Source organism: Haliotis rubra, unplaced genomic scaffold, assembly GCF_003918875.1.
Source record: "Haliotis rubra isolate DU_JTF1 unplaced genomic scaffold, ASM391887v1 Scf27, whole genome shotgun sequence".
NCBI lineage: Eukaryota > Metazoa > Mollusca > Gastropoda > Lepetellida > Haliotidae > Haliotis > Haliotis rubra.
Window position 1 is genome coordinate 542,805 of NW_025766780.1, and position 18,191 is coordinate 560,995.

General features: G+C 40.6%; 1 protein-coding gene across 1 annotated transcript in view; it reads right to left on the reverse strand.

Annotated features, from left to right (window-relative positions):
* Window positions 1-18,191, reverse strand: part of LOC124280553 (leucine-rich repeat-containing protein 74A-like) — a 520,775-nt gene that overhangs the window by 39,550 nt on the left and 463,034 nt on the right. Inside the window, 1 exon segment of the mRNA XM_046716499.1 lies at window positions 5,950-6,108. Coding sequence (XP_046572455.1) covers window positions 5,979-6,108 — 130 coding nt within the window. The 3' untranslated portion in view covers window positions 5,950-5,978.

An 18,191-nucleotide genomic window follows, 5' to 3' on the forward strand; every position in this document is an offset into this window, starting at 1 on the left:
TTAAGATATGAATAAGCTTAAGTTACATATATAATAGCAAAAACTCCGTAGAGTTTGTTAGGAAATACATGTTATAATGTAACCATAATGCTTAAGATATGATGAAACTTAAGCCAAATAGCAAAAAACTCTTTAGAGTTTGTTAGCTAACATACTTATATGATATAAACATAGTACTGAGCTTAAGATATAATTAACTTAAGCTACGTATATAATAGCCAAAAACTCTGTAGAGTTTGTTAGCTAATGCATTTATAATGTAACCATAGTACTACGCTTAAGATATGATTAACTTAAGGTAAATATATAATAACAAACTCTGTAGAGTTGTTAACTTATATATTGTATGATGCAATAATCATAGTACTGTGATGATAAAAAAGAACTTAAGCAAATTATATATAGCATGTAGCTATTTAGTACTGTTATAAGATAAGTAGAAATCTGTAAGATTGACTTATCTTCTCCGAGGAACTGTCAACTGTTGTGCGAGGACCATGGGACCGAATTGGTGGATACCTGAGACGTCCTCGGTGGTGATATCTCTCAGATAATGGTTGGCAACCACCATATCGGATCTCCAGAAATAAACCCTCCATTATTTCAAATAACATTTGCGTAGATCAATTGTAGAAGTTAGCGCTCTAATATCATGAGTATTAGAAGCTCATGGAGGGTCGGATCGGGTCCTGCAGTCTTGTAGGCACGTAGTATGACAGTTCTGATCCAAAAGGAGATGGTAGTACGTGAGACTTCAGTCTGCGTAACTTGATGATAGAGGAAATAATCTGTTGCATTTTTCCCTCCTGTTTGGTTCGGTGGAGATAAATTTACAGTGCTCTTGCTGGCCATCGTGATAGAATCATCGTATCATGGAGTCCAAGTATGTCATCCAGGCGTGTTCATAAACCTCACTTGTGAGGTGTTGGAGCACTATATTCAGATCCCCAAGTTGGAGCCTGAAACTTCCGTTTTAATCCTCCAATCAGAAAGCTTAAGTAGGTTTACTAACCATCTAGTTGTGTTAGTAGCTTGATGATGAAATTCAGCTGTAGTCTGAGACGCTGTGGATTTAGATCCACTTGTATCCCGTCGTCTAGGTAAATTCGCTGCGAAGTCCTTGACGATGTAGGTGCACAACCAGGTGTGTCTGTCCTCGTTGAACTTTATGTAAAATCGCCTGACTGCCGTGCCTCGTCCCTAACTTGACAGGGGAGGTCTCTAACCTGAAGAAAGCAGCCCAATCATGAAGGTTCAGATTAACTGGACTGTAAGGAGGCTTGCTCGCTCACTGATATATAGTTGTCACTTGTAACGTAAGTCTTGAACTGTGAACTAAGATCGACCTCTCGTGTGGGTCGTTGTCCATCATGGTCCAATCAGAACAAGGCATTTTGATTCTGTAGAATACCCGCTGTGATGTCACGGTGTAGCAGGAAAAAACCTTGTATAAAATCTTGCCGTCGTTGATATTAGCATAATCGCCGGTCTTCACCGTAGCTTCCGAAGTTACCCGAGTGACCACGCATGTTTCGAGGGTTAATGGTAAACGCCATGTGAAACCTCCGCCGAAATACCCGCTCTGTAATATTAATGCTGGGTAGGTTATTTTCCTGGCTGTCGTGAAAGTAACTTCAGTTTTGAATATAATTCGACTTCCTTATATAAAGGTACAATAAACTTGCAAGTTGTCAGCTTGTAGACTGTATACATGAATGTATCGTCATAATTGTAGAATTAAAGCTGAACTTGTTGTACATATTTCTTCTCAGAAACGTTGACTATTATGAGTTATACTCGCTGTAACAAGGCTGCTGTTCAATTTCGATATTGAATTGTCTGCAGATCTGCGTAATGGTCACACGCATGTAGATAATCGTATCGTAGTCCGGGATTGCATATTCTAGCAATCTATACGGAAAAGTTGATTCCTGTGAAGATCTATGAAACGTCGTTGACTAATTAATACAGCGACATTCTGTGTTGTAAATAGCCTGTGCAATTGTCTTCGCGTAGGCTTATAAACGGCATATGGCATACAGTTGATAGACAACTTATGCGATGTCTTGAACGGACTGACGAGTAGCTATATATGACGAGTGGCTAGTATATGGAGACCTTGGAGGAGACTTCCTCGGTGAACGCCGGAGACTTCGCGAAGCTCTCGAAGTATCCCTTCTAGATCTTCTGGGTGAAGTAGACTTGGAGCCACTTAGCCTTCGCGACCTTCGCGAAGGTATCGAGTCAGAGCCCGATCATTATATATATATATGAGCGCTTGCTTCGCGAACGACCTCTGTGTTCAACAGGATGTGGGGTCGGCAAAGCGCTACTCCTCCGCGACGTCCCTTGTAACTGGTGAGGCTCTAGCTCCTTCGCGGAGGCGGCCTGGGACTTCCTTAGCGAAGTGTCTAGAGTCCGATCAATATATGAGCGTTAGCTTCATACAGGGTGTGGTTCTTGCTGGTTCTGCATAAGTAGAGCCGAGTAGATCATCCTATCATCTTCAGAAGTCGTGTCACGAAATCTGGTGATAAGAATCTCATTGATCGTTCTAGATCTATTAAGGCCAAAGAACATAACGCCTCTGGCGTTTGAACTTTCATGGCTTTATGGTAGGCTGTGTCCACATTCTGTGGCACCGCAGCAATCGGGTCGATCGGAGGTAAGGTGATGGCGTCTGCATCGTCTTCCTTCATCAGGTATGTCTGCGCCGAGTTGCCACTCTTGGAAGGTGAAGAGAGATCTAGGTTGTTTACCATCCAATATCGTATCTCAGCGTCTGAGAAAATGATGCCTCCATCATCTTCTATCCCAGCATCGCTGATGAGAGGTTGATGCTCTTCTGATGGTGGACTGTGTGTTTCTATCTCTATGTCGGGTGACGCTCGAGGAGACCTGACTGTAGACTTGTGTGCAGACTTGTGTGGTGACCTGTGAGGCGATCGACGTGGTGATGTACGAGGAGATCGGCACGGTGATCTGCGTCTATGGGTTGACCTTCTCGGAGACCTGTGAGGAGAATGTTGATAGCTTCGCGAAGCTCTTGTGTAGTCCCTCGAAGTCCTTCTGGACGATGACGATCTGTGGTCAGGTGTCCTTCGCGAAGGCCTTCGCAAAGCTTCCTCTGCGTCCGGTCCTGGGGAACGGCGACTTGACCTTCACGAAGGCTTCCGTGAGGTCTGGTGGTCTGAGTCCGCATCTAAGGATGAAGCCGAGGAAGGTGATGATCTATCCCGCCTTCGCGAAGGCTGTACATCTGGGTCCTTCGTCGAGGTGGTCTGCGACTTCCTTCGCGAAGGTGGCTTCGTCGTGGCTGCTACGCTGACGGGGGGTGCCTCTGGGGTGTCGTCTGCGTTGGAACCTTCGCGAAGGCTCAGGCCCTGGGCTGGCTGCTTCTCCAGTCTGTAGTGGCCCTCCATCATGATCATGATTTGCCGCAACAGTTCATCTGGGATGGTCTGCGACGAAGTAGTCGGTGCCCTCTCTGCGGTGTTAGCGGCGGGGCCCTCAGGGAAGTCGTCTGACATCAGTGTAGAGACATCAGGCTGCATGGCGATCTCTGCTGATGTCACTGTAGCTGTCACCGGTCGCTTCTTGTGGTGTACGTCGGGGATGATGATCGGCTGATCATCGTAGAGGCCCAGTTCAGCGGCTGGAACAATCTCGGTTGAGAAAGTCCGAGTAGACTTCGTTGATTTCCCCTCAGAGGTCGACGCTGCCCTGGGGGTGCGAAGTCTGCGTTGAGATGCAGTAGAAGCCCTCTAGTCTTCAGCTGCGACGATGGGATGTCTGGGGAAGCAGGACGCTTCTTGGAGGCGGCGGACTACGTCCCACACCTCTCCACCACTCTAGCGGAACACCAGACGGGAGGGGGGTCGACCAACAGCAGTAGACTGGCGAGGGGTTCAGGTGTATCAGTCATGGCTAGACTCTGCATACGCGACCTATCTGCTGCGCGTCTCAAACGCAAAGTAATTATTTATTAAAGGCAGAATTGGATAAATTAGTACCGCAACTGCAACGTGAATAAAATGAACATGGCGCAATACAGCTAGGGCATATTAAATGCGGATCAGCAGCAGAATAAAAAATGTAATCTGCAACAGTACAGAATTTTCATCAACGTAATCCACTGAACAAACACGGCGTCCCGTGAATAAACAGTAGAAACACGACTAAATATCAATATATAATTGTTGAAGGATACTAGCTAACCCTCTATAGATGTCTATACGAGGTAACTAACTAAATATAATCAAAGGATATAGTGTGTCGGGAGACACAGGCGCTCTCACGTCCAGCTCACTGGGCGAAGAAGGAGAGAGTGAGGCACATGGGTGGAGGTGGCGCCCTCGTTCCCGCGCTTGTGGAAGGGAGGTAACTCGTGGTGAGTACTAATTAGTGATTTTACATTGAAGGGAGCTTCAATTAGGGAGATACAAGTGTTCCACTATGTTCGCAAGAAGAAGAAGACAAGCAAAAAGAGCATGAGTCAGGATAAGGAAAAATAATAAATATGTCTTTTATTTATGAGATCGACGACGTTTGGCTGCAGATACTCGCAGATATGCCGCAAGATCAAAGGTGTGAACAATTAGCAGGTTATGTTACCACCCAGCGGATTGAAGGAGACCTGACACCAGTAGTTTGGAACTTCCATGGCACTGAGGGGCCCCGTACCAACAACCAACTCGAGGGGTGGCATGGTTGCCTTAAGAAGATTGTCGCCAAGGCCCATCCAAACGTCTTTGAGCTCATCTGGTTCCTGACATCTGAACAAAAGAAGAACAAGATCCATCTGGTCCAGTATGCCACTCCCAAGAAAAATAAGTACCAGGACATCCAGAGAAGACTCGGCAACTTGAAAGATGGAGGGGAGACATCGACATTCTACACTTCGCTGATGCTGCCTCCCATATTGTAAAACTCCAGTAATGTCCATTGAATCTCCTGCTGAATTGTACATTTGTATGCTGTCTGCTTTGTTAATAATAAAATGCACATTAACAGATATCTTAGTTGGTTTATTTCTTATATGGCCCCACAACACAGGGAATTAAATCATTAAACTCAATCTGACTGTCAATTGTTTTGTATAACTGGCTACTGGTAGCATTCGCAGGAAGGGGACCTGCTGTTTTCATGGTTGTTTTTATACGACTTGAGGACTCATCATCCTGCGAATGAACTTTTTGTCAGTAGGGTTTAGACTCCCCTAACACATGTTAGCTCTCGCCCTCAGCCCAGATAGTTGTTCCGACTCTCGGTGGTCACCCCATGTTATTCTTGTAAATAAGATTGTGATTAACCTCTTGTGACTTCGGACTCTTTGCTGAGTTAATTCCCCACAACCAGATCAGCACGCCAGTTAGAAAGGGGTTTCACTGGAACCCTTACTGGGATCCAAGACCCCAATCATAATAGTCTTATAAGCAAAATTCAAAATGAAAACTTGTTTCATATATTGTTTAAATTGAAGATATGAATATGTTTTTTAAATTCAAGGATGGCATCCACCATGATAATATTCAGTGACACCTCAGCAACATATCTAGCATGGATGACATACTAAACAATTACTGACTGATGAGGAGATGATAGATAACACATGATGCAAAACATGCACTTGTTCTGATGATGTTCTGATGAACATCTGACGTAACTGCAGGACATATCTTTTTAACACACATGCGGTTGAGGACTATTTTAAAATAACTGGTATCAAATGTATGTGTGAAATGAATTCCAAGTATTTGACTGGCTACTCTATGGTGATGACCTCATGTCAGATTGTGACAGATCAAAATCACTGAGAACACTGATGTTCTCAAAAACAGTTGATATCTGCTGGAAACACTAATACAAGTTTCCACATGTGGAGGCAACAAAGAATAAACCCAATTTTTCAGTTTGTTATCCTTGTTGAATTTCACTGATGTTACTTACATTTTACAAGACTGTCCTCTGTCACTGACCTATGATACAGTGGCTGGTCTCCCAAATGAGGACAGTTTCATGGAGGAATCTCCTTTTGCTGTGAGTGTAAAGCCTCTTGAAGGACGCTGCTTGTGGTAGTCAGAGAAACATTTGCCACTCAGGATATCTCTGTGGACAGAATGATAACACAATATAACTTTGTATGAAAACAGTCTATCGCTTATACAATCATTTGTCTGTCACTGTGCATTGAGGAAATAACTCTGTATGTCCCAGTGCATTACATATAATTGTGTGTATGGCACAGTCCATTGTATATAGTGTCACACCTATTGATAAATGTATTTTACCATAGATAAGCCATTTCATAGATAAACCAAGATCCTAACTTGACCCTTAAGATCAGTATCAAAATGGTATGTTCCGTAGATAAGCCGAACCATCAACCTTCGCTCATCTTTTCGATGTGATCAGTCATCAGAAATAGAGTGTCAACAATTCCATATTGAATTACGAAAGTTACTCCTGTTGTTACACTATCTCATAATAAAACATGTTCTTTGCATATCTGGACTTAGTTTGCAATCACTTTAGCTCAAAATGTCAAAATAGAATGTGTTGTATTAACTGCAGTGATATCACGTGTCCCTTGAATATTTATAACTTTGGTTCGCATTATTCACAGCAATCACCATCATTTTGTGTCTAATTCATAATGACACAATGCAAGAATACATTTCTATTGGTAAAATAACAGTTTCAGATATTATATTTTTCCGATCACTGAATCAGAATTCATCTCGCTGTATTATTGGGTATGTTTTAACAAAATTATGTGTGCACAGCTTATTGCTATTTCTAGCTCTGTAAACAAGACAAATACACACAGTAATCTTAATCCCTGCATGTAAGACAATACCTAGAATCTTGTCTTGTGATGTTTAATTGCAAATTGGACATCTTTAATGACAAAGTTGTCTTCTCTTGTTTGTTCACAGCGAAGTGATACACTGTATTTTTTATTTAAAAATTTTAACGAAAGTGTAACCTGTGGATAAGCCTTCTACAGAGTGCTTTTTCTTGGTCCTCAAAATTTGGTTTATCTACATTAATATACGGTAACAATTTTGGTCCAAACAGGTGATCATACCCTGCAAAACATGTGCTTTACACAATATCTCAAAAGCTGTTGGCTGCATGTTAATGTGCTGTGTAGGTGTTAAGCACACAGGGTTTTGAATTTCATAATTGCAGTATGATGTAAAAGATGGCATCACTAAAAATTAACTTTCCCTGGCATGGTAAGAAGTAAAATTTAAGAAAATTCAAAATGACATGCTAATATGAAATACACAATGCCATTTTAGAAAGTGGTCAAATGTAACATATGTTATATTTGGGATTACACTTTCTCAGTAAAAGTACAGATTCTAGTACTTCCGATCCGGGTGTATTTCATAGCTTTTGGCCGTTGGAGCCGTGCCAATTAACACTTATCAGAGGGGTACACAAAGTCTGCAGTCTAGACTACCATTTTTGTGGAAGCCTTGGTGGCTGAGCAGTTTAGGCGTCTGACTTTGTGTGCTGGCGATTAGGTGCCTGACTCTGAGGGTGTGGGTTCGAATCCCGGATGGGACTCAACCCAAAAAGTACTAGAATCTGTACTTTACTAAGAAAGTGTAATCCCAAATATAACATATGTTACACTGAGTTTTGGTGTCGGCATATTCCTTCATAAGGTACTATGGATGGTCTTTGGACATGGTACAATATAACTGGGATTCAGTGAGTGACAAAAATCACGAAAACCATTACCTTTAACAACGTTTAAAGGTCTGAGCTAGGTCACTAACGCACATCATCATGGCCTTGCGTGTGAGTGTCTAGTATGTTTTTGAGTCAAGCTTTTTTCGGTTGTAACCCCCCAAATATCCCTGCGTCAGCGTGGCTTGCTTTTTGACTGGATTTTGGGAAGAATCGTCCACACTGACGGACTTGTGTTTCATGTTAAGATGTTTTCTCACTGAGCTTGTTCAGCTCCCTGCATAACTCAGCGTAATGCTGCAAAGGTGACACTTGGTTTTGAAGTGTCAAGATCAAAATGGGCCCATACGTTCGACCTTTTATCATCCATGACACGTGGTCACGTTTAGTTTAGAGTTATCTATCTTTGTCGGGTACTGGAGTCCTGGAATTTGGACTCGAGTCCTGCCGTACCCGCCCCGTTTCCGGGTACTCGAGTACCCGTCAGAGCCCTAGCTTCCAACTATTAAGTTGATGTCACCGACATGGATGCCATATTTAAAGCCATGAGTGAGGGAATAAAATTTTGAATAGATATGGACATCCAAGTAAAAACTGGGTATTTAGCTAAAGTTTGGAATATAGTAATGATTTTGACATAAGCCAATTATGAGTAAGTGGGGAAAAGTAAATTATTGAAATATAAAAATAAGTAAATGATAATATAAAACAATAGTACTGATATAATATCTTTGCTTTTATGCTTGCTTTTCTTTTTAATCTCACCTTACAGAAGGGTATTGAAACAAAATGGGAACCATGTACATGTTATATATGAAGATGAAGATCACCTGTAAATTGTTAATAGAACTTGACATCAACATGAATATCTTGTCAATGTGTTCACGTGAATAGCTATGTCTTGTTTTCGTTTCTGACTTTTTCAAGACAAACATAAACATGAAAACAAGGTTGGGGAAGTAATAGCCTAGCTAGGCCAAAATCTCCCCCTTTTGATATAAGAACAAGAGTGGGAAACAAGTAGCCTTTAAAGATGATTCAAGGGTGGGGAAAGTTTGGCCTAGGCCATGAGCTAGGTTACTGTCCTGGTGGTGGCTCGGACGAAGAGATGTGTGAAGTCTGCGGACTTTGATTGCAAAAGTGAGGTCTGCGGACCCGGTCGTAACCTGTGCTCTGGTTTAACTTGGGGGATAAGGATCCAGTGTTAAGTGGGTAATTGCCCGACCCCTGAGGGTGACAAATGATACCCAGGATGCGGACCTGAAATACGAAGGGGAGGATCTGCGGATCCTGTTGTAACCTGGAAGCATCAGTCAGCACCAATAAATCTAAGCATGGAGACATTGTAATGCTATGGAAGATTAAAACAAAGCACTTTGATAGAATATGTACATACAACAGAATAAGGAATAGACAAATTGCACATGTGGGATTGGGAGGGCGGGTAGCAAAGGTTGTACGTTATCTGTAATGTTGCGAGCACTTGGACTTGGAGCAGAAGGTAGTAGAAAGGGCTGTGGGAAGTAAACAAAGTGTGCACATGCACTAGGTATAAAGGGAAATGCGCATGCTCCCACTGCCAGAGAATACTTGGTGAAGCCAGGTGAGGTCAGGTGATGCGCAAGATGAAAGGGCATAAAATAAGTTGAATGATTAAAAGAGGGTGCAGGACATGGTACAACATAAGATAAATAATACTATGAGTGAGAAAACATTTTATGTTTGCACAAACAAAAATATGTTAATTATCATTTTGTGTTATAATCCTAATTAGTTTATTATCATTTTTGTATGCATTATAAAACTTAATAAAAGGCACACAATCTGCTTATGCTTATGCTTATGACTGTAATATCTAGACATTTCATATTCACACATGCCCTAGAGTATGTTGTCTGTCTCATTATACTTCATGGCAAAAAAATGATTCTGTTTAATGCTACAACCAATAAATAAAAACAAAATGCAGATATTAAAATTAAAACAGACTAAAGTTACAGCAACAATGTCAGACTATTACCTTGTTCAAGGAATGTATCCATCAATATTCACATAAAGAAATGATATGCCATTCATCTGCGGTAACCGGATAAAAACCCCCACCATAGTGCATCGTAGGACATTAGCTCCAAATGAATCATGAAGATCTCAATGGATCAGTTTTTGTGCCATGAGACTTGGCTTCTGATTCTGAATTAGTGTTTAGTGCGAGTACACCATGTTTTGTCCATAAAGTGGTATTTCAAATGTTTTCAAAACACTATGACCACAATACTTTTCCATTATGGATTTTATTAAGAGCAACAAAGGCGGTTTGAAAATAGTATTTGAAGTGCATGTACAGTAAGCATGCAAGTCGTAAGAACAAAATCTAGTGGAAATATACAAATAGGTCCAGTTTGTAATCAATTTAATAATATTTGTTATTGTGACTTTTTTTCCTGTGACCTTCTTTCCGATCACCGTTGGTTTTGCTATCTCCCCTCAGTGTGGCATTAAGGAAGTTCCATACACTTGGTGGATACAGAGGAGGCAACCAAATGAAGTACTAAGTTAATTAATGAAGTCTGTTAATTCCTGTCACTGATAATCTCTCTTACTGATTCAATCAAAACATGTCACTTAAGTCACTCAGTAGTTAAAACATGCTTGTGTTTTTTTTCCAAAGGTCCTTATTTGTGTTTTTTTTCCTTATAGGTTTTTGTCCTGAAGGTTTTTTGTCCTAGGGGGCTTTTGTCCACAGGGGTTTTAGTCCTAATATCGTGAAAAAGTGATATATCATTATAACTAGTGGTAGTTTCTCAACTGATCACATGACTGTTTCAGGTTTTTCACACTGGTGTATAGTCTCATTGGTCTCCCAAGATAGCACACCTGGCAACTAATTGCATGATGTCCACCAAAAGTAATTAGCCAATTACCATTATAGTAATCAACGTATTGGCGGTAATCCTTGGAAGGAAGGACATTGTTTTTACACACGTACTTTACGACAGGGTTTATTCAGTATAGATTAGTAAATCTACATACATAAACACTACCTTTTGACAAATCTGCTGTGCAAGATAAAAGCAATTAATTAATCAGCGTGTTATTGTTCAATCCTTTGATCGATGTTTGTTTTTATAACTCAGCTTATAATCCCTCTTGTTGCACTTCTATGTGCATATTACATAACATGTAATACATTTGCCACATCAGAACTTAATTTATGGTGTTGAGTATTTACTCCAGACATGAGAAATGCCAAATGGGAACCTTTGTTGGGCAATCTGAGTGGCGTTAACACAAATTATATCTGTTATAAATTCATTAACTGATCATGACCATCAAGTGAATGTTAACAAATAACATGTGAAGGTTTATACCACCAAACATGGGTTACAACAAGGCAGTAGTATATTAATCTCTATTCTACATGCAATTTCCATTGCCTGAAAAAACTTATGGGCCGACACTGTTTTGAGGATACTAACGGAACTTCTTTGCTGCATAAGAAATACGGGAGCAGGACAAAAGCCACCCGGACAAAAAACACCCGGACGAAAGCCACCTAGGACAAAATCCACCCTGTTATTTTACCATTACAGAGAGGAAAATTACCACCCTTATTGACTTTAATGTTGATTTTGTTGTAAAATTATGTAGACTTTGATGAATAATTTGTTTTTTTAAAACAAATTATTTACTTTGATAAAAAATGCTGATTTTGATGTAAAATTTTGATTTCATAGTAATGTTGATTTTTTAAAAATGTTAACGTAAATGGAAGTAAAATTTGATTTAAGAAATAGTTTGACCTTGAATTTGGTGAGATTAGCCTGTTATAATAGCATTTTTTTAAAAGTAAGGCTAACTAAGCACATGGGGAGTCTTGGGGAGAGTTGTGATCTTGGGTTCACTACTAGTCCGTCTAGATGTTGTATTAAATGGCATTAACCGGTGTATTTATAAATAGAATAAATCCTTTGGTTAACAAAACTACTTAGCCTGTTGGAGTAGCAGTTAGAGGAGATGTTATGATAAGATATACTATACTATATAGGATAGATGGCGCTGCTCTGCTCTAAGTTTTGAGGAACCATATCTTTGTGCTTAACAACCTTGCAAGTATGGGTGGATTCCACCGGTGTGTGATTTTAGCGATGACGCTAAGTATATTTGTCCGCTGCGTGTCATCGTCTTGGAGGCCGTTAGATGACTCCGTAACGGCGAACCAAGATGGACGTCATTGGCACCAGTATGGACGTGAAGAGCTGCTGGTGCTGAAGAAAACCGCGTTGGAGTTGAAAGGACTTAGAGACTTGCCCCCGGAATGTGCATCACACAAGGGGAATAATTCAAATTCAGGATCAAAAGTTAATAGGAAACGAGGTAAGCGGGGAGGAGTCCGCTGACGAGTTTGGGCGCGCAAATGAAGACCACCTCTTCCAACTTTTCTATTATCAAACGTGAGGTCTCTTAAGAATATACTTGACGAACTTTCGGCAAGCACAAAATATTTGTACGAATTCAGAGACAGTTGCATTCTATGTTTCACGGAGACATGGCTATCACCCTCCATGGTCAGTAACGCCCTCTATTTGGAAGGATTTGGTACTCCAGTTCGATTAGACAGAGATTCAGATGCTACAGGGAAATCTATTGGAGGAGGTGTATGTATGTATATAAATGAAAAGTGGTGTCATAACTATCTTGTGAGAGAAAGGATAAGTTCACCAAACATCGAACTTCTATCAGTGTCTATGCGGCCTACTTATCTACCACGTGAATTCGGTCAGATCTTTGCTGTGAGTGTCTACATACCACCCAGTGCCGATAACAAACAAGCAGCTGATGTAGTTCATAATCCTTTTTTTTTTTTTTATATTTAATTTTTTAGTTCATAATCATGTTCAATCCCTAGAGCTGATATGTCCTGATGCGCCGAAATTCATACTTGGAGATTTTAATGGATGTACCCTGAAGTCTGTGCTCCTGACCTACAATCAGTATGTAACATGTTGTACACGGAAAGACAAGATCCTTGACTTGTGTTATGGTTACATAAAGAACGCCTACAAATCATATAGTAAACCACCCCCTACCCAGATAGCATTCAGATGTTGGCCCAACGTTGGCAATGCCCACATATCGTCAAAAGTTAAAAACAGAGAAGGCTATTGTTAAGACTGTCAAACCATGGAACAGAGAATCTATTGAAACTCTACAAGGATGTTTTGCGTGTACAGATTGGGACATGTTCTATGATGCAGAACAAACAGTAGAAGGAATGTGTGACGTCATTACCGATTATATAAATTTATGTTGTAACAACATAATACCAGAAAAAGAAATCAGAATTTTTCCAAACAACAAGCCCTGGATCACAAAAGAAATTAAATCTTTATTAAACGAAAAGAAACGAGCATACATGAAGAAAGATAGAATAAAACTCAAATGCATACAGAAGGACCTCAATCTTAAAGCTCGTAGTGTAAACTTGAGTACAAGAGAAAGTTGAGAGACAGTTTCAGCAAAGCAATCTGCAACAAGCCTGGCAAGGCATGAACACGATGATTGGCAAGGCATGAACACGATGATTGGCAAGAGCAGGCGACAGGCGACGACAGACAACCAACGCCGGGGATAATAAAACCTTTGCTGAGGACCTCAACACTTTCTACAGCCGCTTTGATTGTCACGACTTTACCATTGAGAGAGCTCAAGTCAGTGAAGCCGTACAGGATAGTGAAAGACGTATCCATATATCAGAAGCTGACGTCATTCAAAGCTTCTCCAGAATTAACATCAGAAAAGCAAAAGGACCTGACAACCTTGACGGCATTGTGTTGAAGGAGTGCAGACTTCAACTGTGTACAGTCTTCACTAGATTGTTTCAATTCCCAGTGAATACACACGTTATTCCTTCAGTCTGGAAAACATCAGAGATTGTACCAGTTCCTAAAAAGACACAACCTAAAGAACTCAACGACTACAGGCCAGTTGCTCTCACATCTATAGCAATGACGTCGCTGGAACGCATATTGTTGAGACATCTCTGTCAGGAAGATGTGGACATACTGGACCCGCTTCAGTTCGCCTACAGGTCAAGGAGAGGAGTTGTTGATGCCACACTGTCACTCCTTAATAATGTCTATAAACATCTAGAGACACCTAAGTCATACATCAGGATCCTCTTCGTTGACTTTTCATCTGCGTTCAACTCTATCCAGCTACATATCATGATACAGAAACTGTTAGACATGGGTGTTATCTCATACCTCATCAAGTGGATTGAAAACTTTCTTGTGGACAGACAGCAGTATGTGAAAGTTAACGGGGATGTATCGAGTAAACGGACCACCAACACTGGTGCACCACAAGGCTGTGTAATATCTCCTGTTCTTTTCACCCTCTACACTAATGATTGTGCAAGCTCGAATTCAACCTGTTCAACTGTAAAGTTCGCAGATGATGCAGCAATTGTCAGCTAACTGAACGACACTGATTCTGAAGAACTGTATAAAGAGGACATTAATCATTTTACGACTTGGTGTGCAGAAAACCACTTACTCTTAAATGTCACAAAAACAAAGGAACTGATAATTGACTTTCGGAGTAAACCCACAGAAATGCTACCAGTGATAATCAACGGTGAATGTGTAGAGACAGTGTCGGAGTATAAGTATCTGGGAACCTTCATTGACTCTAAGCTGAACTGGAACTCTAACACTGAAGCCCTATACAAAAAGTGTCAACAACGTGTTCATCTCATGCGTAAACTGAGATCTTTTATTGTTAACCCATCTGTGATGTCATCTTTTTATGTAGCATTTATTCAGAGTATTTTAACATTTTCCTTCCATTGTTGGTACGGGTCTCTCTCACTTCATCTCAAATCTAAAATAGACAAAATTGTTAACACTGCAAGTAAAATCGCTGGAGTCAGATTTGAATGTTTATCATCAATATATGAGCGGCAAATCGTGAATCAAGCTGTCAAAATCATATCTGACCGTACTCACTACTTAAATTCGGAATACAACCAAGGGAGGCTTCAGGCCGCCGCTACAAAGTTCCAATTGTGAAAACTAAAAGAGACCGTACATCCGTTATTTCAAGTACCATATCTCTCTTAAACAAATGTGAAGATACCTAAATCAAAGAATTTATGTAAATATGTTTGGTATCTCTCTAATGTGTCAGTAGCTCTGCTGATGTAACACAAATTCCTGAAAAGGCATTAAAGTATTATTCTATTCTATTCTATTCTATTCTATACCACCAACATAAAAATAATAAAATACATTTTATCTGGGTCCAGTCACATATCGGAGTCAATGGCAACGAAATGGCAGACCAAGCTGCCAAACTTGGACTCCACTCAAAAAAAGCAAATAAAAATACCTTACTCCAAAACAGACCTAACAAATAAAGTTAACAATATACTAGTAATAAATAAATAAAAATTCAATTATAACTGGCAAATAATAGGAAAACATTATCCACTCTACCAAATTCAACAAACACTAAATACAAAATGTAAAAATTATCACCAAACACGCTGAATTGATGTTGCCATAACCAGATTAAGACTAGCAAATTGCAATCTTAATCACTATCTACACAAAATCAACCTTCATCCAAACGACAAATGTATCAAATGCCAAATTCCTGAACTGGTTGTATCCCATTACCCCTACATCCCAGTACCCCTACAATTAGTTAAAACAACACACGGCATTTACCTGTCTGGCATAATGAACTTACCCATGGGAGCGATTAAAGTGTTGTTTATACAACTTAGAAAGGATTAAGGTGTTCTTGGTTAGAGAAAGTTTGTTAAGATGAAATGAAGTAAATGTTGAAATTGACACTGAGATGAGACAAGTAATTTGAGATGACTTAGCATAGTATATAAATGTTGGAAACAAACTAACATGACATCAACGTGGCTGGTCTTCGCAATGTTGAGTTTGTTATGTCACAGAGGGGTAGCACTCAAGTCCTATTTGAGGGTTATCTACACACTAAGAATATCGAGAGACAGTCTTGTGTACACTGGAAGTGTGTCCAGTCAACTTGCAGAGGCAGAGTCACAACAGTCGGAAATGTTTTGAGGAATGCGATGGAGCATAATCATCCGCCATAGGAAAGCCAGAAGGTTCGGTTTGTCAGCAACCTGAGGAAGAGAGCGAGGGAGGAGTCAACATCGATGCACACCCTCTACAACAACGAGATTACGAACTTGGATGATGATAAGATACCATTGATGCCATCCTTCCCGACCATGAGCAGTGCTATGTACCGCCATCGACAGAAGACAATTCCTGTTTTGCCGCAGACGAGATCGGAAGTGAACTTTCAAGATTCCTGGACGCAGACAGCAGATGGTCGACCCTTCCTCCTGTTTTCAGATGGTGATGACGATAAGATCCTGGCATTTGGCACCATGGATAGTCTTCAGGCCTTGCAGTCTTCTGAAATCATCTATATGGATGGAACCTTTACTGCCTGCCCTGGTCTGTGGAATCAAGAGTACATCCTACATGCAAGACGTGGAACCACAACCTATCCCCTCATCTTCACCTTATTCCCCGACCGTCAGACTGAGACCTACTCCAGACTCTTCAGACTCATCAAGTTCACCAGAGACTTAACCGGCTGCTTGCCCCATCCTGTGTCCAGACAGACTTTGAGCTGGCGGCAATTCATGCTATAGAGAGAGAGTTTCCGACTGCTGAAGTGAAGGGTTGCTTCTTCCACTACTGTCAGGCCAATTGGAGGAAGGTCCATGATCTGGGACTTGCTGTTGCTTACAGAGAGGATCTGGAAATATCCAGATGGGTAAGAAGAGCGGCTGGACTACCCCCTTTACCCCAGAACAGTATCCAGGACACGGGGGTTGATGCCATGGACGACGCTCCCGATGTACCAAGAGCGGCCACCTTCAACGATTACATGGTGACTACCTGGGTCGACGACGACACAAGATTTCGTCTGCCACTGTGGAACCATCACTCAACAACAGGTCCACGGACAAACAACAACCTAGATGGATTCCACAACCGCCTGAACCGGGGACTCCCACTTCGACACCCCAACATCTACCGATTTGTGTAGGTGATCAGGAAAGTTGAACACGCTGAGAGAGCGAAAAATTTCCCAGATAGAGAAGCAGAAAGAGAGTGTACAGAGAGATGGAGCATCGTTTGTGTCGCCTCAAGGAGCAGCTCAATCTTGGGCTGAAAACACCAATGCAGTTCCTTGACGCTGTGGGCCATCTCCTTAAATTGGGATAGAGCCTTGTTTAAAAGACAAAAATTAACATTAAAAAGTTAACATGCTGCTCATATTCATGTCACAACCAGGAAGATATCTGTGTATTATATTCATTTATTTGTGTAATTAAATCCATAAATTAAAACATTAAATCTTGTGTTCATGTCTTTGGGCTAGTCCATTGTCCAGGTAACAGGTAACAGTTAGGAGATTAGCAGTGCATTGGACCGTGAACTTTGTTGTTATAAGCTGTAGGGGTAATGGGATGTAGGGGTATTGGGAGGATACCCCCGAACCAATAGCCCACACTATATTTTACTGTTCAAAATATAATAAACAAAGAACCCCATTTACCAAAGCTTTAAAACAGTACCTCAACAATGCTAACTCTTCTGATCTCAAGCACATTCTAACAAATCCCAAAAAAATTCAAAAGAATTCTCTCTTTTTATCAACTTCATTTTTTAACCTTTTATATGTTTATCATTATTCACATAATAAATATGCTTTTAAACATGGGTCGGTTGAAAAAATACAATAACAACAACAATAACCATTTACTACACTACATCTATATTAAATTCAAAATCTCTATTACTCTTTACCTATTTCATATTTTTTACCCTATTGTTTCTGCCTCCCATTCAAATTTCCCTTAATACTCAGTTGGTTTTGTTGTTGTTGTCTTTTGGGTAGTAACACCACTCTTTCAAAATTTATATTTTTGTTCCCCCTCATTTCTTAATCAGTCTAAAACCCTGTCGCCGAAATATCTTAGTTATGCGTGCGATGTTAAATAAAGCAAATAACTAACAAATTGACCATTTCACTTCCAGTATGCACAACCAAATTGAATATGTTTCATCACAGAAAGGAGTATGAAAGTGTGAACGAAAAAAGAAAAAAAATGAAAATAAAAGCAATAATGAAAGTGTGTAAATGAAAATGAATTATCATGCAAATACATCTGGGAAACATGATATTGTGTTGGTGGTTTCTTTTTTTATTTGGGTGGCATTTGTCCTAGGTGGCATTTGTCTGGGTGGCATTTGTCCTAGGTGGCATTTGTCCTAGGTGGAATTTGTCTGGGTGGCATTTGTCCTAGGTGGCATTTGTCTGGGTGGCATTTGTCCTAGGTGGCATTTGTCCTAGGTGGCATTTGTCTGGGTGGCATTTGTCCTTGGTGGCATTTGTCCTAGATGCCTTTTGTCCCGGTGGCATTT